The following is a 21434-nucleotide window of genomic DNA, read 5'->3' as shown; positions in this document are numbered from 1 at the left end:
GGCCGATCTAGCAGTATGTAGCTTCTCAGAGACATCCAAAAGCACTGTCTCTGTGGAATGAGCTGCTTTAAAGCCAGACTGGTTGGGGTCTTGGAGGTTGTTCTGTGAGAGATACACAGACAGTTGATTATAGACAATGCGTTCAAGAATTTTTGAAAGAAATGAGAGAAGTGATACCAGTCCGTTGTTACTGATGTCTGATGGGTCCAAGTTTCTTTAGGATGGGAATAACCCTTGCTCTCTTGAAAGTAGTTGGTACCTGACCAGATGCTATGGATCTATTGACGATAGTGGTCTGAGTGGTCTATTGAGTGATAGATGGTCTGGAGCATAGTGGTAGGGAGTGGATCCAATGGGCAGGTGGTAGGATTGCAGGACTGGATGAGTTGTAAAATCTCTTCTGCTGCTACAGTTGAGAAATGTGACAACGAAGGTGTAGGGGAATGCATACTCTGAGATGTAAGTGCAGTCGGGGCTGATGTTGTGGAATTTCCGAGGGTCATGTGAGGAAGCTTTTCCTTGTAGAAGTCACATCTGGGACTTCCGGGTGACGCCATGCTGACAGCAGCTTGAGGGAATTGCTCCGTCCAAAAGTTTAATAATTTCCTAATAAAACCAGTATAATGCTCGGCGACAATTAACAAATTCGACATGTCGACAACTAGAGGTAGAGGACAATCTAAACAGGACTCAGTTAAGGAAAAAGGCGAAAACTTGAAGCAGCTAACTATGATGCAAGCACAGAGTGCGCAATCGGATGCTAACATGCGGGATTCTGAGTCAAAATTTCTGGCAGAGCTCGAGAAGCTGAGGATAGACAATCAAGATGGACACACTCAGACTCAGCTATCTTTAACGCGGCTGGAAACGTCGTTCGGGGAACTGAAAGGAGAGTTTACTGAACTACAAAAGAGAACCGCGGAGGCGGAGGACCGTATCAGTGCTAATGAAGACACGGCCAGGCGTCATGAGCGGGCCCTCCGCTACTTACTGCATCGAGAGATGGATTTGAATGCACGATTTGAAGACATGCAAAATCGTTTAAGGTGAAACAATCTGAGAATTTATAAAGTGGCTGAATGGTGCGAGGGAAGAGATGTTAAACGGTTTGTACATGATTTGCTTAACTCTGTTCTTCAGCTTCCCCCTGATCTTAACATCGTCATTGAAAGGGCACACACGGCGCTTACTGCTAAGCCCAAAAACGCTGATGCTGCCCCTCATTCGCTGGTCGTTAGGTTTCTAGACTTTTCAGTGAAAGAAACCATACTAAGACAGGCCTGGGAACAGAAAAAAGTCATGTACGAAGGAAAACAGATCTACTTTGATCATGACTTCTCTCCTGAGCTGCAGAAGAAAAGGGCGCTGGTGCGTGATACAGTTAAGCAGCTAAAGATGAAGAACACGAGGGCAAAGTGTGTTTTTCCGGCACAGCTGAGAGTCTATATGGAGGATGGCATGAAGACCTACCCGACATTGGCAGATGCTGTGCCGACACTTGAGAAGTTGGGGGTGCACGCCCGAGTGGATGAGAGAGAGCGACTGGAGATGGAGCTGTGCCAAGACGGGTGGAATACAGCGGGAAGGAGACCCATTGGAGGACCAGCGACACTTACCAACGCCGAAATTAAACCCTTCTTTAACAAGGATAACTAATTTGTATATTTGCCGAGTACATCTATCCAATTAAACTAGTATAGTTAGGAGGGGGAAAAAAAGAACATTCTCAATATGGACGAGACGCAAGAACCACTCTAAGTGGAGGACCACCTATCCACAGCCAAGTCACTAACGAAGCGCTCAGGGAGCGACAGCAATACCGCACACGACGTGTTTTTGTTTTGTTTCTTCTTTGTTTTTTTTTCCCACGGAGGACCAGTCACCAGCCTCCGTTCAAGATACATCAGGGACTGGGTCATTTTTGATCCAGTTGGGTATGTGGAAGTCTACATTGTTCAACTTGTTATTCATGTGTTCATTTGTAAATGTTTTTTTTGTCCTGAGACTTTTGATGGGCCATATTGTTATTTTTAGTAATGACTCCTCTTATAGTGATGTCTGTGAGATTCAAGAAAGGGTTATAGCAGTTGAATAAACAGCAAATCAGTGTATTTTTGCCACGAGAAAACCTTTACTGATAAGGATGGGAGATTTCTGATGCTTATTGGGTGTATAGGGGGCACTAAAATTACTTTAGTGAATTTATATGCCCCAAATGAGGATTGTCCAATTTTCTTTAAAAATATTGCACTCTTGATAGCAGACAAGGCTGAAGGGACTGTTCTTATAGGGGGGGACTTTAACTGTGTTTTGAGAGCATCTATAGACAGACTCCCTGCTGACCTTGGTCCAAGGACTAGGAAATCTTTAACTCTCTGTGCACTGATGGACGAGTTGGGTTTGATAGATGTTTGGCGTCGCCTGCATCCCAAGGAAAAAGATTTCACTTTTTTTTCAAATGTACACGGTAGTCACTCTAGATTAGATATGTTTTTGATGACAGGTGTGGATTCTTATAGAGTGACACAATGTAATATTTAAGCGATTACCATCTCAGATCACGCTCCAGTCTCTTTGACGTTAAAGTTGAGTCCAAATAATAACTTTAAATACTGGAGAGCAAATGTATCTATTCTAAATACCGAAGCGATTCAACAACAAATTAGAAAAGGCAATGAGACCGTAAGTCCATCAGTGTTATGGGAGGGAGCCAAATGTGTCCTGAGAGGAAACATTATTGCGATTTCATCAAGATTAAAGTGAGAGAGGTTTGCAGAACAATTAGGATTGGAAAATAAAATTAGACAGTTAGAGAAAGATTACCATACAGTACAAAATAGTGACACTTTTAATAGGTTGAAAGAAAATAGACAGAATTTAAATGATTTATTAACCTATAAAGCGGAGGGGCAGCTTCGATTTACAAATCAAAGGTATTATGAATTTGGTAACAGGGCAAGTAGACTGTTATCATTTCAGTTGCGAAAAGCACAAGCAGGCAGAGTTGTCCATAGAATTAGGTGTCCAAATTCTGGGGAAATGCTATCGCAACCCATGGATGTGGCAAAGGCGTTTGCCACCTATTACCAAGATTTGTACAAGGAAGAGAGCTGTCAAAATAAGGGAGAAAAAACAGATAATTTTTTAAACTCAATATGTCTTACTAAATTGACTGAGGAGGAAGCCGATCTATTGACACGCCCAATTACAAGAGAGGAAATAAAAAACAGTATTTTAAAACTTAAAAATAATAAATCTCCAGGAGTGGATGGCCTCCCAGGCGAATACTTTAAAAAGTTTGAAGGAGAGCTTACACCTCTTCTGGATAAAGTTTATAATTATGCACTCTCAGAGGGGGATCCTCCTCAGTCATGGTTTGAAGCGATTATTAGTGTCATTTATAAAGATGGTAAGGATCCCACTTTGTGCTCGTCTTATCGCCCCATCAGTCTTAAAGATACTGACTGGCATCATTGCAAACAGAATGCAAAAGTATATGAGAAAACTTGTGAAACCTGATCAGACTGGCTTTATCGCCAGTAGACAGGGGACCGACAATGTCCGAAGAGCTTTAAATCTCCAAATAGTGGCTCAGAAAAGGAATACCCCATCAATGCTTCTCAGCTTGGATGCTGAGAAGGCTTTTGATCGGGTGGACTGGGGTTTCCTACAACAGGCATTGAGGCACATGGGCTTCGGTGAGACGTTTATAGAGTGGATCCAAACTTTCTATAAGAATCCAAAGTCACGAGTAAGGGTCAATGGGCACTGCTCAAATTTTTTCCCATTGGGACACGGTACTAGGCAGGGTGAGGTTCTTTCACCCTCTCTATTTGCTTTGAGTATAGAACCGTTAGCTGAACTGATTAGATCCAACCCTCTTATACAAGGAATAAGAGATGAATCCAATGTTCAACATAAATTGTCACTTTTCGCTGATGACATTTTATTATTTCTGGAAAACCCTATTACTTCTGTCCCAGCTTTGCTTCGCTGTCTTAAGGAATACAGTATGGTATCAGGTTAAAAATTATTACAAACAAATCCGAAGCCTTAATGATTGTGGGGACTTGGCCATTGCAGCTGGATAATCTTGTTTCATTTCGACACTCCAAGCAGGGGTTTAGATATCTTGGAGTAATTCTTACCGCCAGGACTAAGCAGTTGTTTTCATCTAATTATGATAAATTGTTAAAGGAAATCAAATCTGATTTAAACAGATGGGATGTACAACTGCTTTCTCTTTTGGGTAGAATTGAATGTATAAGAATGAATATTCTTCCAAGATTATTATTTCTATTCCAAAACCTACCTGTTGCTATACCACAATCTATTTTTAAATCTTTAGAGAAACTATTGTCAAAATTTATATGGCAGAACAAAAGACCAAGAGTGCGCCTAAAAATTTTAATGTCGTCTAAGTAAAATGGGGGCTTAAATCTACCAAACTTCAAGTTGTATTACTGGGCTGCCCAAATAAAAGCCACGGTGGCATGGATGATCCAGGATCTGGAGTCACAGTGGGTATCTATGGAGGAATACTCAGTGCCGGGAATCTCTCTTTCTCAGCTCCCATTTCTCAACCTGCAGTCTCAGAAAAAAAATTAAAATTTCGAATTTATGGGTTAAAACACACTTTAAAGATTTGGAATAAGGTCCAAAAGCTGCTGAAGGGAAAGACTGCTTTATCTCGAGCTATGACCATTGATAGAAATATTGAGTTCCTCCCATCCTTGTGTAATGATACACACGCCACAGGCTAGGGTAAGCAAAACCAAAGAGATGTTTATTGAAGTCCGTGAGCAGATGTATCGAAATCAAACTGTATGAAGCACTAAGAAGTTGCAGCAAGCGCACACACACGCTGGGGAGAACACAGGGGAAGGAGAGACAGGATCCTAGACAGGAGTAGGTAGATGCGGGGAGGAATCCTGTAGCACCAAAGGCGAGGGAGAAGGAAGGAGAGCCGAGAAGCAAACAGGAGTCTGGAGCTTGAATGACCGCGCATACGAGACCAGCCAAAGACTGAATGACTGAGAGTGGTTTATATAGGGTGTGTGTTGATTGAAGAATGTGGAGCAGGTGGTGCTAATTAGTACTCAGGGGAACGTGATTGCTGGTGAGTGAGAGAAGGACCTGGTGACTCCGTGACACCTTGTCAGACAGTAGCGGTTTTCGGGGATGGCCTGAGAGAGGTCTACTCACAGTGAATCAATTGTTTGATGGGAATGTATTTAAATCCTTTGCCCAACTAAGAGCGAAATTTGAGTTACCCTCAAGTGATCTATATAAATATTTTCAAATAAGGAGCTATGTCACAAAACATAACGATTGGGAACTGATTAGAATTAAGCCTACAAATATAGAGAAACATTTTATTAATTTGATTGAAAATGGTGGTGTAATGAAAAAACAACTGCCCTTGTTGTACAAAAAATTGTTGATTGACATGTCAGATAATACACAACATATAAAACAACAATGGGAAATGAAAATGAATGCTACCTTGGATGACGATGTTTGGGTTAATATTTGTTCTGGATGTCATAAGGGTGTGGGCAGTCAGATTTGGAGGGAATTTGAGTGGAAGACAAAAATCTGATTTTTCAGGACTCCTTTGAAATCTTTCCTCACCAAGAATAGTATGAGTGACAAATGTTGGAGGAAATGTGGATTGGTCGGTGATCAAACTCATATCTTTTGGGACTGCCCCATCATACATTGCTTTTGGAGGGACATTAAGGGCATTGTGGACAATCTACTAAGAGTGAACATGTCTTTTGACTGTTGGCTAAAGCCTGAGCCACCTACTGTTAAGCAAGGGACACAAACGTTAAAACAAGTTTACTTAATGGAACGGTTAACAGCACAACTGCAATTAAAAGTCACAGCTTTGGAAAGAAGATGGCGTCCAGTTATTGACTTTCTGAAATAGGACACAATCTATGCCTTAATATGTATATGTTATGATGGTAAATAATGTATGAAGCCCACTCTCAGGACAATGTTCATGTGTTTTTGTTTTTATTTTTGTTTTGTCATAATAAAGTTAAAAAAATAAAAAAAGTCACATCTGAGGAGAACTTGACAAGAAGTGTTCGGTAAAAATCAAGATCTGCATCAAGTTGTGATTTCTTCCACTTTCTCTCTGATGATCTTAGCTCTCTTCGATTGTTGCACAGCACATCTGAAAGCCAAGGAGCAGAACAAGAAGTTTTCTTGGGTTTAGTGAACATAGGGCAGAGGAAGTCCATAGTATCTGTATCTGTGGCTGAGTCCGAGGGTAGTGACGAAAAAGACTCCGGATCAGGAAGGGAAGAAAGAGTGCAAACACATACACACACACACACACACCCACACACACACACACAAACAAAAACACTAACAGCTTTTGTTCATTTATGTTATTCTTAATTTAATCTAAGTTTATCCAGCTATTTAAATGACTGTGTTAGTAAATCAAAAGTTATTTTTTTCTTTTCAGAAAAATGAACACTTTTATACCTCAGAGGTAAAAGACAGTGTACTTTTTCATGGTTTTCACTGCATTTCACCAGGCCCAGTAGCATTTCGTCATGTAAAGGCTCTTTTTATTTTTGTATTAAATGTTTTATTATCATTGTATTTTATTACATAATTTTTAATCTGATAATGATTTATATATAAAAGGACACACTGTAATACTCCAGCATTTATTGAGTATTAACTCTATCTCTAACTCTATTAAGTTAAGAAGACAAAAAAATTCATGTCATGTTACAGAGATATTGCAAAGAATTAAACATCTGGTAGTCAATGTGAATCGAATCGAATCACTGATTCGAATCATAATGAATCAGTGGTGAATCAGAATATTCTTTTGTTTTGAAAGAGATATTCCCACACACACACACACACACACACACACACACACACACACACACACACACACACACACACACACACACACACTCATTCACACAAGCTGAAGGATGTAGAGCAGATGAAATAGACCAATAACCCCAGCAGGGGGAGCTATTTCCAGACATATCCTACACTCTATGGATGACGAGCAATAATAAGTGTAAAGTGCAAAGATTAATGCTTTGACGGACAATGAGGAGCTTTCAGTAAACCACGCCCCTTTCTGTGCGTCTTTGTATCATAACAACGAGGACGCAGTCGGATGAAGTCGTACAAACTGGTCGGATCGGATTAAATTGACTGTACACAACTGTAGCCATGGAAACGAAGAGCGTGTGATGTGTTTAGACAGAGATTTAAACTCAGAGTGAAGTTTAACAGCAATAATAACTCATTTAAATAAAACAATAAATGAGAAACATTAATTGAACAAGAAAAAACTATACAGTTTACAATATGGTGAAAGAGAAATTCCTCCATTCCCATCCTTTCATATCCTGAAACACTTATCTTACATAGGGTTACAGAGAACCTGGAGCTTATCCCAGGGGACTCAGGCACAAGGCAGGGGACACTGCAAACCACTCTCAGGATACGTTCTCTCTCTCACACACACACACACACACACACACACACACACACACACACACACACACACACACACACACACACACACAAACACACCCAGAGAATGATTTAGAAATACCTATCAGCATACAACACATGTCTTCGAACTGTATTAAGACCCTAATTAAAACTCTTTTATTCTCTCTGTAGATGTAAAGCACACTCTCAAGGTGTCAAATCAACCGGCTCATTGAGGAAAGGTGTGCTGTGACTTTTATAAGCGATCGGAATTCCGGAATTCCCGGTACGGAAGCTCACGTCACGTTTAGCCCCGCCCCCAAAATAAGCGAAATCAAAAATTTAGCACAACATGGACATGTGACATATCAAAACACTCAGCACGATGTGGGGAACTGACGTCACATGTAGCCCCGCCCCCAAAATAAGCGAAATCAAAGATTTAGCACAACATGGACATGTGACATATCAAAACACTCAGCACGATGAGGGGAACTTGCCACGTGCAAGCACATTCACATTTTCTTTAGGAAATGTACCGTTATAGTTCATTATTAATATACATCTGGATCCAGGATGGATGTATTTCAACTCCAGTATTTACTACATCTCTAATGAGGAGAAGAACCAGACTGAGATCAGAATGACTCATATTCATTCTAATATTGTATTCCAACTCTGACAGGAAGAAAAAAATTGCTGTGCAGCAGAAAAGCCTGGATTGGTCTAAATGACAGAGACACTGAGGGAGTGTGGAAGTGGTTGGATGATACAATTTGAATTCGTCCCCCTCACTTTTTTAGTGGAGAGTTGTGTTCACCACATGTTGAGGTTTTAATGGAGCAATGTATATAAATGCAGAGTGATTTAAAATCCAAAGAGACAAGAAAGTTTAAGATAGTCTATACATGATGTTCACGGAAAACAGTCACTCACTTGTCACGTCATCATCACGCGCCCCCAGTACTGTAGCTCGAGCCGCAGCATTCGGTTGCGATGAGCTCAAAGTGCCAAAAACGCTTCACTCCTTTTTAATAAAAATGTCAAGCAGTGTAGTTGGCATATGGTGTCCGAATTGTGTTGCACAATGTTTAGTAACTCTGCCTGTTGCTCTTGTTGAATAATTAGCAAGTTTTAATTTAAATGATTATAAGGAAAAATACTGTAGCTGCTTTGACAAACGTTATATAAACTCTTTTATAACGTCTTTTGTTTTAACAAGTCTGTTATCAAAACCCTTCAAATAAGAATAAAGATAATGTTGAACTGAGGCTTTACAGCATGTTTAACTCTGCCAATTCTACATAATATCAAGTATGTGTCACTGTATGTACACGACTGATGTGTGAGTGCACCATCTGAGAGGAGGAAACTGTTTTACAAACATCTGTCTGTCTGTCTGTCACCAACCTTTTGTCTGTCTGTCTAACATTATGTCTGCCTCACCAACCTTCTGCCTAACTGTCCAACCTTCTGTCTCTCTGTCTAACCTTCTGTCTGTCTGTCTGTCTGTCTAACCTCCTGTCTGTCTGTCTAACCTTTTTTCTGTCTATCTATCCTTCTGTCTGTCTGTGTAACCTTCTGTCTGCCTCTCTAACTTTTAGTCTGTATGTTTTTCTCTGTCTGTCTCTGTTTTTGTCAGCCTGCTTATCTATCTATCTATCTATCTATCTATCTATCTATCTATCTATCTATCTATCTATCTATCTATCTATCTATCTATCTATCTATCTATCTGTCTATCTATCTATGTGTCTGTCTATCTGTCTGTCTGTCTGTCTGTCTGTCTGTCTGTCTGTCTGTGTGAAGTGGGTTAATTGGCACCATCTCACCTTCTCCAATCTGCTAACAAATGAATATCTGTAACATGACATGAATTTTTTTGTCTTCTTAATTAATAGAGTTAGAGATAGAGTTAATACTGAATAAACACTGGAGTATTACAGTGTGTCCTTTTACATATAAATAATGTAATAAAATACAATGATAATAAAACATTTAATACAAAAATAGAAACAGCCTTTACATGACGAAATGCTACTGGACCTGGTGAAATGCAGTGAAAACCATGAAAAAGTACACTGTCTTTTACTTCTGAGGTATAAAAGTGTTCGTTTTTCTGAAAAGAAAAAAATAACTTTTGATTTACTAACACAGTCATTTAAATAGCTGGATAAACTTAGATTAAATTAAGAATAACATAAATGAACAAAAGCTGTTAGTGTTTTTGTGTGTGTGTGTGTGTGTGTGTGTGTGTGTGTGTGTGTGTGTGTGTGTGTGTGTGTGTGTGTGTGTGTATGAGAGAGAGAGCCTGTGTGTGTTTGCTTTTTTTTGTCTTCCTGTATCAGTGTTTTTTATGTGCTGCTGGATGGGTAACGTGTGTTTGTGTGCTTTTGTGTGATTCTGGTGAAGATTACAGAATCACACAAACGCAAGACTTACACACTAGAGTCTAGATTACAGAAACTGGATATTTGGATATATACTATATCGAGTTTTTCCTCACCACCATTGCCTCAGGCTTGCTCATTAAGGATCAATTCAATTTTAAACACTTTGTTCTTATCTTCACCGTAGTTATTGTTGTTCATGGAGTTCTTGAATTTCCCCTAGCACATGCAACCACTGGGTAATTAGGAAATCCGTTTGTTTCCCCTTAAATGAACAAATCAGACCAATTTTCTGAACAGACGACGAGCCTGAAATCTTACGTCCTTACGTATCCTTACAAACGAATCAGATGCTTTCTTTCACATTAAGGACAAAACTGTATTTAGTGTCCAAACCAAACGGTGATGTTTTTTATGAGATTTTTGCTGAAGAATTAAGATGATTGATGAAGAAATGTTTCCTCTTTCCTCTGCCTTTTCAGTTCCGGGCTTTCAGTTCCTCTTTTTAAAACTCGTCTGAGATGTGACACTAACCATATTGTGACAGACGCTCAGGACTGATCTATGGCTGTAAATCTGGAAATGAGCACTCAGTTTGAAGCTCCTAATTACCTGAATGTAGGGAAACCGAAGAAAATGTCTCCTTCACCTGCCAGAAACACTCAGTATGGAGGTAAGTTTAAAAGTATATATATATATGTATAAAAGTAAGTTCATGATTTATATCTAAAATTATATACTGAAAGCCCAGGTAAGTCTTACAACTGAAAAGCTTATGCTTTGTGAATTTCCTGTAACACGATAAGTAACAACTCTTTACACCTGCTATAATGTAAGTGATGATAAATGTGTAAATGACAAAAAAAAAAAAAAAAAAAAAAATTGACCTGAAATCCTTTAGATAAATGATTGGCTATGCTGTAACATGAAGGCTTTATTACTTTAAAAATCATGATACAAATATACGGAGGTTTTGAATTTTACAGTAGGAGCTTACAGACTGGCTGGAGTGTGCGTCGGTCTGATGATTATCGTTCAGGCGAGCCTCAACATTGTCCTGAGGCTGTACTGTAAGTTGTTGTATATAACAATAATAATTGTAAATATTGTTAAAAAAAGAAATCTATGCCTTTTTGCCCATGTTCAAGTGTGACAGATGTCTTTTGCTATAACGTAAAAATAATTCAGTTGCACCATAAAATAAAAAATGTACCAGATTGTTTATTACCATCTTGTGTATTGTTTCATAACATTGGTCATAGGACAAATGGGGAACTAGTGTATATGAGCATAATCAGCTACCTAGCTCACAATACGAGCTGAGATCTGTCCAATATGATTTATATTTAAAAGTTGTGTGCGTAAGTATTCACTCCCCTCGTCCCCCCTCATCCCCCCACATCCTCTTTGCCGTGGATGGTCTTGTGTAATTTCGTTCTTGTGCAAGGATAACAGAAACTAGATGGTGTGTGATTAGTTTTTCCTCTCCTGTACAAAATATAGAAAGGTTCAAGGGAGGGTCAATACTTATGTGACAGACTGGATCATCTTGTACTTCTCATAAGGATAACACTACAGTAGATTTACTGGTGATGTGGCATGCTTGTGTCAGTCTTGTGAAGCAGGTTCTATCCTAATTCCCTTTTGTGATGCTTTTGTTGAATACACAGTTACCTCTGAGCTGCTACCGCCGAACTGCGGCAATGACACAGGGTCTGCTCAGCTACGGATGGAGAAAGACAAACTCCAGGAGAAGCTTTCCAAAATTGGTCATTGTTATTTATTTATTTATTTTTTTATCTTTTAATTTTTTTCACTGACAAAAACCAGTTACACCTTTGAAATGTACATGCATATACAATTATCCATTGCTTATCATGGTGCATGAGGAAAATCACTTGCTAGAGTTATCTATCTATCTATCTATCTATCTATCTATCTATCTATCTATCTATCTATCTATCTAACTGTCTGTTGGTCCGTCTGTTTGTCTGAACCTGGCTAATTGATTTGAAAAACAAAATCTAATCCTTATCTTAATGTGTGCTAACTTATATAGAAAACTTGACCAAAGGGGCTCCACATAGTTGGGGTATTAATGTTCCCCAGGTCCTATGTTCCCCAGTGTAATGTGGCACAAAATGAACACATCACACACAGACCCATCATCCCAGGGTCCTAGTTTCCCTTGAGATTATATGGCACATAATTTACACACGTTTAAAGGTCCCCAGCTCCATATAGAACATAATGAGCACCTGAAAAACATCTTCCCAACTATGTATTCCCTTATTATGCCATGGGTGTAATGTGTCTGTCTGTGTTTTCCCCTTGTTTCTGTCTGCCGTCTCTCCCTGATGTTAATTGTTGACCCCGCCCACCTATCTGTTACCATGGACACTAATTACATTCATTCTCTTCCCCAGGTGTTTTGTCTTAGTCCTTGTCTGTCTCTGTTTTGTGATTGGTTCTCGTTCTCCATATATACTCTGTCTGTTCACTTCAATGTTGTTGGTCGTTTTTGGTGTTGGTGTGTGCATGTCCATGTTCCCGTTTCCTGTTTGTTCCGCGTTGCCTGCCTGTTTGTTTGTGTCTTGTTTAGTAAAAACCTTTAAAACTGCATTTGGATCCTCACTCGCCTTTGTTTCACCGTGTCACCTCGTGACAGAACGACCAACCACCAATGGATCCAGCAGAACTCCTGTTTTGCCTACGTCAGGAGGACGCCCCAGTTGAGGAGTACACGGAGGTATTCTTGGACCTGTGCAGCGAGGTCAATTTCGATGAGAAGGCGCTCAAAGACATTTTTAAGCACGGACTAAGGGAGATCCTGCGGTATTTGATGCCGTCTACCAGAGAAATAAAGACATTCTCGGAGTTCGTCAACTTGGCGTTGCTCCTGGACGGGTCCACGCTGAGCGTGAACACTGTAGAGACGGAAGCCGGCCGTAAGTATTTTTTGGGGGGGGGCAGCAAGCATCGGGATCCGTGGGCCACAGAGTGGAATCAGCCACGGACGCCCGAATGCTCCACAGTGCCTCCGCCCAGACCAGTCCCGTGCACATCCGTGATTGAGCCAGTTCCCATGGCTACCGTACCGGCGAGCTCGGCTGAGGTCCGTGCTAACCGGCTGGTCTCCAAACTGGCGGATACCCCGATGAGGTCGGCTCGGGCGGCCGGCATCCCTAAGCCGCCAGCTGGACCAGCCGGGTTGCCGGAACCAGCCGGGTCGCCGGAACCGACCGGGTCGACGGAACCTGCCGGGTCGATGGAACCTGCCGGACCGACCGGACCGACCGGGTCGACGGAACCTGCCGGACCGACCGGGTCGCCGGAACCGACCGGGTCGATGGAACCTGCCGAACCGACCCGGTCGACGGAACCTGCCGGGTCGACGGAACCTGCCGGGTCGATGGAACCTGCCGGACCGACCGGACCGACCGGGTCGACGGAACCGACAGGGTCGACAGAACCTGCCGAACTGACCGGGTCGACGGAACCTGCAGGGTCGACGGAACCTGCCGAACCGACCGGGTCGACGGAACCGACCGGGTCGATGGAACCTGCCGAACCTGCCGAGCCGACCGGGTCGACGGAACCGACCAGGTCGATGGAACCGACCGGGTCGACGGAACCGACCGGGTCGACAGAACCTGCCGAACCGACCGGGTCGACGGAACCTGCCGGACCGACCGGGTCGCCGGAACCGACCGGGTCGATGGAACCTGCCGAACCGACCGGGTCGACGGAACCGACCGGGTCGACGGAACCTGCCGGGTCGATGGAACCTGCCGGACCGACCGGACCGACCGGGTCGACGGAACCGACCGGGTCGAAGGAACCTGCAGAACCGTCCGGGTCGACGGAACCGACCGGGCCGAAGGAACCTGCCGAACCGACCGGGTCGACGGAACCGGCCGAGCTGACGGAACCAGCCGAATCGGCCGGGTCGACCGAAATGACTGAGTCAGAGGACGCCATCATGACACCCAAACTACCTGAACTCTCTGCCTGGCATGAACCTATGCATGTTTCTGTTTTCCTGTGTTTTGCTTCGCTGGACTTGCCAGCCCTTCTACCTCCTGTCCCTGTTCATAGGCCCAAAGCACCACCCTGGCTGCCAACTCCGTTCCGATCTCTGGCTCCGCCTCCAGCACCACCCTGGTCCCCGGTCCTGCTCTGGTCTCTGGCTCCGCCTCCAGCACCACCCTGGTCTCCGGTCCTGCTCTGGTCTCTGGCTCCGCCTCCAGCACCACCCTGGTCTCTGGTCCTGCTCTGGCCTCCGGCTCCGCCTCCAGCACCGCCCTGGTCTCCGGTCCTGCTCTGGTCTCTGGCTCCGCCTCCAGCACCACCCTGGTCTCCGGTCCTGCTCTGGTCTCTGGCTCTGCCTCCGGCGCCGCCCTGGCCTCCTGCTCTGCCGGCGCCGCCCTGGCCTCCTGCTCTGCCGGCGCCGCCCTGGCCTCCTGCTCTGCCGGCGCCGCCCTGGCCTCCTGCTCTGCCGGCGCCGCCCTGGCCTCCTGCTCTGCCGGCGCCGCCCTGGCCTCCTGCTCTGCCGGCGCCGCCCTGGCCTCCGGCTCTGCCGGCGCCGCCCTGGCCTCCGGCTCTGCCGGCGCCGCCCTGGCCTCCGGCTCTGCCGGCGCAACCCCGGCCTCCGGCTCTGCCGGCGCAACCCCGGCCTCCTGCTCGGCGGGCGCCACCACTATACGAACCCGACCCACCCTCCCACCCTGGTTGCGCCTTCGCTCCACCCGCCTGAACTGGGTTTTGTGGACTTGGGAGCGTCTGGAAGCCGCTCGTAGGGGGGGGCTCTGTAATGTGTCTGTCTGTGTTTTCCCCTTGTTTCTGTCTGCCGTCTCTCCCTGATGTTAATTGTTGACCCCGCCCACCTATCTGTTACCATGGACACTAATTACATTCATTCTCTTCCCCAGGTGTTTTGTCTTAGTCCTTGTCTGTCTCTGTTTTGTGATTGGTTCTCGTTCTCCATATATACTCTGTCTGTTCACTTCAATGTTGTTGGTCGTTTTTGGTGTTGGTGTGTGCATGTCCATGTTCCCGTTTCCTGTTTGTTCCGCGTTGCCTGCCTGTTTGTTTGTGTCTTGTTTAGTAAAAACCTTTAAAACTGCATTTGGATCCTCACTCGCCTTTGTCTCACCGTGTCACCTCGTGACAATGGGATACTGTAAGAACATTTTTTTCTGTTCCCCAGCACTGGCTCTCAATACAAAACACGCCTAGAATGGTTTGAATCTAACCCTGTTGACACTGTGACATGTATCTAATTTAATCCGGTTTGTTTTAACCATGTATTCATTATGTGCTATATAAATCTGGGAACCTAGGACCCTGGGAACGAAGGGATGACCCCTTACACAGTAGTGAGACTGATGCTAGCTGGTCTGCCAGTATTTGGTTTTAAGGATTTTATATAGCATTTCTAAAAGCTTCACTTTTCCATGTAATGTTTTTATTGGTAAACCTTGCCTAGACGTTCATCACGTCATATTCTGTGAACAGCTGAAGAGCTCAAGAAGCCAAGGTGGGACTTATTCATGTCCAGCTTTTACTACGTGTCTGCTGAGAGGAAGAACTGGTCTGACAGCAGAGCTGAATGTATAAAAGACGGAGCAGACCTGGTGATCATCGAAAGCAAAGAAGAACAGGCGAGTAAAACTGATCAATAACACCTCGTATTGATCCCATATTTATAAAACCGTTTTCTTTGGTTTCGATTTTAATAAGTCCTAAATGTTAATTTGCACATTATGAATCCATCTTAACAGGATTTCATTAATGTGTTAAGAAGTGGAAAGAGCGCATGGATTGGTTTGGGAGACCAAGTCACTGAGGGCACGTGGAAATGGGTGGACAATACATCACTGACCACTAGGTAAGATCTCCTTTACTGATCTGCTTAGAATTCGCCTTTAATAGGAAGCTCTAGATATGCTGATCGTCTGCATGTGTGTTTTCAGCTACTGGTGGAGTCGAGAGCCCAATAATTTAAATGGAGATGAAGACTGTGTTGAGATTGGTACTGTTCCTGATGGAAGGCCTGTAACAGATAGCTCAAACACATGGAATGATCATTCATGCCATGGCAGTTTATTTTGGATTTGTGAGAAAAGCTTTCCCATTTAAGTCTCTGTGAAGAGCACAAACACTCACAGCTGGGACTAAACCTGCATTGCATTGTACTGCTATCATGAATGTGCTCCTAATAAAGTGAACAGTGAGGGTATTTTCCTGATGCTGTAAGCTAGCTGTCTTTAATACACTTACTTAAGAATGAATGCTTTTTGAGCCTCCTTCGTCAGTGAGAAGGTACACAAAATACAGTTCCAGTGCGAAAGTGGAAAAAAAACCAAAAACAAACTCGAAATACGAATTCCTGAGAAATCCGTACCTATTCATGTATATGTATAAAATATATAATCCATATGTTGAGTTGATTACGGTCTTTAGTGGGTCTGAACACAGGGTGGATGAGAAAAAGACAGAGACTGCATGTTTTTTATAATTACTGAAAAAAAGCCTCAGATCTCCAGAACAAGCACTGAAATGACTAAAAGGTTATCTTACTGTTTGTAAACATTATATCTGGTGCTGCATCTCCAGCACCACCACACTAAACATTGGAGCTCCTCAAGGCTGCATGCTCAGTCCACTGCTGTTCACTCTGCTGAATCACGACTGTACAGCAATGCACATATTATATTATTAAGTTCGCCGATGACACGACCGTGGTGGGTCTCATCAACAAGAACGACGAGTCAGCATACAGGGAGGAGGTGCAACAACTAACTGCCTGGTGTAGAGCCAACAACCTTTCTCTTAATGTGGACAAAACTAAACAGATGCTTTAGCAAGCACACACACACACAGGCTCTCTCTCTATCTCTCTCTCTCTCTCTCACACACACACACACACACACACACACACACACACACACACACACACACACACAAACACAAAAACACTAACAGCTTTTGTTCATTTATGTTATTCTTAATTTTAAGTTTATCCAGCTATTTAAATGACTGTGGTAGTAAATCAAGTTTTTTTTTCTTTTCAGAAAAACGAACACTTTTATACCTCAGAGGTAAAAGACAGTGTACTTTTTCATGGTTTTCACTGCATTTCACCAGGTCTCACACACACACACACACACACACACACACACACACACACACACACATATACAAACACAATCACACAAGCTGAAGGATGTAGAGCAGATGAAATAAAGCAATAACCCCAGCAGGGGGAGCTATTTCCAGACATATCCTACACTCTATGGATGGCGAGCAATAATAAGTGTAAAGTGCAAAGATTAATGCTTTGATGGACAATGAGGAGCTTTCAGTAAACCACGCCCCTTTCCGTGCGTCTTTGTATCATAACAACGAGGACGCAGTCGGACGAGGTTGTAAAAACTGGTCGGATCGGATTAAATTGACTGTACATGACTGTAGCCATGGAAACCAAGACAGAGATTTAAACTCAGAGTGAAGTTTAACAGCATGGAGAATACACACGGATAAAATCTTTTTACTTTCATTTATTCATCTGTTAGCAGATTGGAGAAGGTGAGATGGTGCCAATTAACCCACTTCAGACAGACAGACAGACAGACAACAGACACATAGATAGATAGATAGATAGATAGATAGATAGATAGATAGATAGATAGATAGATAGATAGATAGATAGATAGATAGATAGATAGGCTGACAAGAACAGAGACAGACAGAGAAAAACAGACAGACTGAAGGTTAGATAGACAGACAGAAGGTTAGAGAGGCAGTCAGAAGGTTAGACAGACAGACAGAAGGTTAGACAGACAGAAGGTTAGACAGACAGACAGACAGAGGGTTAGACAGACAGACAGAAGGTTAGACAGACAGACAGAAGGTTAGACAGACAGAAGGTTAGAGAGGCAGTCAGAAGGTTAGACAGACAGACAGAAGGTTAGACAGTCAGAAGGTTAGACAGACAGACAGACAGAGGGTTAGACAGACAGACAGAAGGTTAGACAGACAGACAGAAGGTTAGACAGACAGAAGGTTAGACAGACAGACAGAAGGTTAGACAGACAGAAGGTTAGACAGACAGAAGGTTAGACAGACAGACAGAAGGTTAGACAGACAGACAGAAGGTTAGACAGACAGAAGGTTAGACAGACAGACAGAAGGTTAGACAGACAGACAGAAGGTTAGACAGACAGAAGGTTAGACAGACAGACAGAAGGTTAGACAGACAGACAGAAGGTTAGACAGACAGACAGAAGGTTAGACAGACAGAAGGTTAGACAGACAGAAGGTTAGACAGACAGACAGAAGGTTAGACAGACAGACAGAAGGTTAGACAGACAGATGTTTGTAAAACAGTTTCCTTCTCTCAGATGGTGCACTCACACATCAGTCCCCACATCCTCACCCACGGCCTGCAGCACGTCTCCCACATCCACTGTGAAGAGGAAGTGACTCTTATGTCATGTGGTGTAGAAGAAGACGGCTTCTTGAGTCTCCACCGGGGTGGACGTGTCAGGTTCTACACAGCAGACGGGTACCTGAGAGAACCTTACGCCCGCTCCACTGTGCCCTATGAGGGTGTCTACTTCACCCAGATCACGGGCAGGCTGGTGGGGTGGGGACCTGGTGAGACCCTGACGCTGCTGGACATGGAGTTAACACCACTTAGTCACGCACGTGAGACCCTGGACATCAGAGTGTGTCAGGTGTGTGACTGACATGTGTTACAACACAGTAGGTTTCAGATTTTTAAGAGAAGTATAAAGTATATCTCTCTCTCTCTTTCTTTCTCTCTCTCTTTAGATGTTAGAGGGGTCTCGGGAGCTGGTCACTGCTGGGGCCGGGAACGTGTGTGTGTGGGGACTGAGTCACATGGTGTGTCGTGTGCGAGTGGTGGATGGCTTCGAGAGGAACTGTGTGTTCACACAGCTGGCTCTGGTACCTGCTGCAGCTCAGAAAGCTCCTCTAGCTCTGGCTGTGTGCGGGAGATCAGTGACTGTTGTGGATCTGAGGGCGGGATGCGTGCTAGAGTACAAAACCAAACTCCATCAACGGTATGCGTGTATGTGTGTGTGCGTGTCGTGATACACTTTATACTGAAGAGTACAATGTATTGTGCTTTGTCTCTGTGTTCAGTGAGATCACAGCATTGGTGTACTGCCCCCTGCAGGACGTCGTGGTCACTGCATCCAAAGATGCAAGCATACGGGTGTGGGGGTCAGAATGGGAGCTTCTCATGTCATTTGTTGGTCACACAGGTGTGTGAGAACAACACTGAGGATGACTGCAGGAGTCTCATACTGCCCTACAGTCACTTATGTGTTGCTGTCAAGTAAATTCATGCAGAGATACAAAGCATGAAATAAATAAGACTCACATTGTGTGTGTTTATGTTTCTAGCTGCAGTCACGTCCTTGCTGTTGTGTCCAATGTCTGGTCTGCTGCTTTCCTCCTCCCTTGACTCAACACTGCGCTACTGGAATCTACAGACGGGTGACCAGATGAAGACTGTGACTCCGCCCACTCGTTCTGCTCCACCCCTTTCAGTAGGTGGTCCCAGCTCCACATCCACCTTCTGCTCTTTTTCCAAAGCTGGCATCGATTTCTGGACCTTCAACAGCCTCTATGAGCTTCACTGCAAGCTTGGTGGAGACTCAGCCCTCAGTCCTGTCTGTCAAATACTAGCCAAGCCCTCTGGCCCAAACTACCCTGTTCGCACAGTGTGTGTCCGTGGTGACAGTGATGTCATGCTCATGGCTGCAGGGACAGGGGCAGTGTTAACGGTGTTCCGGGCCGAAGGGAAAGTCAAGTGTGCTGATTACTGCCTTTACAAAGAAATGATGATGGTACTGACTGATGAAGGGGCGGTGATCAAAGCCAGCACACTGACCAATCCAATGACTCAGCTCGAAACGTGGACCAATGGGGAAAGTGGGTGGGGTGACGCATGCTGCATGGCACTGTATAGTCACATAGCTGATGAAGAAACAGCACTGGAGGAGTGGATGGAACTGCAGCAGGAGAGAGGAGAGAAACCAAGGGCTAGAAAACAGCTGGATCAGGGCAAGAACAGGTGTGTGTGTGTGTGTGTGTGTGTGTGTGTGTGTGTGTGTGTGTGTGTGTGTGTGTGTGTGTGTGTGTGTGTTCACTTTTGAAGGGCTTATTTCACCTCCAGTTGGTTTTGTTCTCTCTTACAAAGTGTGTGTGTGTTTCAGGTTTCTGGTCATGCTTGGTCTTCATACTGGGCATGTCAGTGTGTTGCAGATGCATTCCGGGCATGTTCAATACAAAGTCTCCGCCCATAATGGGCAAAACATCACCAGCATACAGGCATACCCGGACTCTAACTGCCTTCTTACTGCCGGTACACACACACACACACACACACACACACACACACACACACACACACACACACACACACACACACACACACACACACACACACACAGGAAGATTGTGTAATAACAATAGAGTTTGTAAGTCTATGTTGGAGATCTTGATGGTGATGAAGGCGATCATGGTAACTATGATGGTGATGTTGATGACAATGATTGCGATGATGATGGTGATGACGACAACGACGACGGCGATGATGATGATCATGAGGATGATGATGATCATGATGATGATGATCATGATAAAGATGATCATGAGGATGATGATGATGATTATGTTGATGATGATTATGATGATGGTAATGACGAGGAAGGCTTGTGTCCTTCCTGTAGGTGAAGATAACTCTGTGCTGCTGTGGAGAGTGTTTCCATACACGGAGGACTGTTTGAGTGTGCAGACGCGTGTGTTTTGTGCTCACACTCCAGTGTGTGTGTCGCTGCTCGACTCCCTGCTGGCCATCGGCATTCAACAGCAGCACAGTGCCACCTACAGCCTGGTGCAGATCGACCTGCACACACACACACGCTCTGACCATCCACCTGAGCACGACCACTTCAGTGCGATCACAGGTACACACACATATATACACACATATAGACACACATTGTAACTTCTGCAATTTATTATTAAGCCAAACAATTAGGACTGTGTGTGTGTGTGTGTGTGTGTGTGTGTGTGTGTGTGTGTGTGTGCGCGCAGGTCTGTGTGTGTGTCCGAATCTGCGTGTGTTTGCATCGTGTAGTCTGGATGGTACACTGCGCCTCTGGGATGAGGAGAACCGCCTGCTCAGGTCAGAACTGGCGTGTGTGTGTCAGTGTGTGTATGTGTGTGAAGGTGTGTGTTAGGCTCATATACATAATGTGTGTGTGTTCCAGGGCTCTGGAACTGAACGCTGAGCCAGAGTGTGTGCAGTTCAGTGGACGGGGTGGAGAGCTGCTGCTGGGAATCAGAGGAGATGTTTACAGAATCCACTGTACACCCCTGCTGCCTCCGGAGTTCCAGACACAGGTAACACACACAGATACACACACTCAAACACACACACACACACACACACCTCAAATGAAGATTCTCTCTCTCTCTCTCTCTCTCTCTCTCTCTCTCTCTCTCTCTCTCTCTCTC

General features: G+C 44.1%; 2 protein-coding genes across 5 annotated transcripts in view; both read left to right on the top strand.

Moving 5' to 3' along the window:
- The first annotated feature begins 10191 nt into the window (after window positions 1-10191).
- On the top strand, window positions 10192-16119 carry LOC113642168 (CD209 antigen-like protein 2). Of its 3 annotated transcripts, none has more exons than XM_047800237.1 (6): window positions 10193-10551; window positions 10865-10948; window positions 11549-11647; window positions 15396-15541; window positions 15682-15768; window positions 15854-15994. In XM_047800237.1, the coding sequence occupies exons 1-5, from the start codon at window positions 10443-10445 to the stop codon at window positions 15724-15726; spliced, it is 483 nt and encodes a 160-aa protein (XP_047656193.1). In that variant the 5' UTR covers window positions 10193-10442; the 3' UTR covers window positions 15727-15768; window positions 15854-15994. The 3 variants fall into 3 exon arrangements, with proteins under 3 accessions (XP_027001320.2, XP_047656193.1, XP_027001319.2); XM_027145518.2 differs by having other exon boundaries at window positions 10199-10551; window positions 15662-15768; window positions 15854-16119; XM_027145519.2 differs by lacking the exon at window positions 10865-10948 and having other exon boundaries at window positions 10192-10551; window positions 15662-15768; window positions 15854-16119.
- A 3695-nt stretch (window positions 16120-19814) lies between these two features.
- wdr97 (WD repeat domain 97) overlaps window positions 19815-21434 on the top strand; it is a 7079-nt gene continuing 5459 nt past the window's right edge. For both annotated transcript variants that reach the window (XM_047815583.1, XM_027145513.2), the window contains exons 1-5: window positions 19815-19986; window positions 20129-20277; window positions 20645-20881; window positions 21012-21102; window positions 21188-21320. In XM_047815583.1, coding sequence (XP_047671539.1) covers window positions 19868-19986; window positions 20129-20277; window positions 20645-20881; window positions 21012-21102; window positions 21188-21320 — 729 coding nt within the window. In that variant the 5' untranslated portion in view covers window positions 19815-19867. The remainder of the gene's footprint in view (window positions 19987-20128; window positions 20278-20644; window positions 20882-21011; window positions 21103-21187; window positions 21321-21434) is intronic.

The sequence above is a fragment of the Tachysurus fulvidraco genome, chromosome 1 (genome assembly GCF_022655615.1).
Source record: "Tachysurus fulvidraco isolate hzauxx_2018 chromosome 1, HZAU_PFXX_2.0, whole genome shotgun sequence".
NCBI classification, from domain to species: domain Eukaryota; kingdom Metazoa; phylum Chordata; class Actinopteri; order Siluriformes; family Bagridae; genus Tachysurus; species Tachysurus fulvidraco.
This window is presented reverse-complemented; position numbering and strand designations above follow the sequence as displayed.

Coding starts and splice junctions, on each gene's coding strand:
- LOC113642168 (XM_027145518.2), top strand. CDS start 10,443: ATGGCTGTAAATCTGGAAATGAGCACTCAGTTTGAAGCTCCTAATTAC. Junction 11,648..15,395: donor GGAGAAGCTTTCCAAAATTG/GTCATTGTTATT, acceptor TTCTGTGAACAG/CTGAAGAGCTCAAGAAGCCA. Junction 15,769..15,853: donor AATACATCACTGACCACTAG/GTAAGATCTCCT, acceptor GTGTGTTTTCAG/CTACTGGTGGAGTCGAGAGC.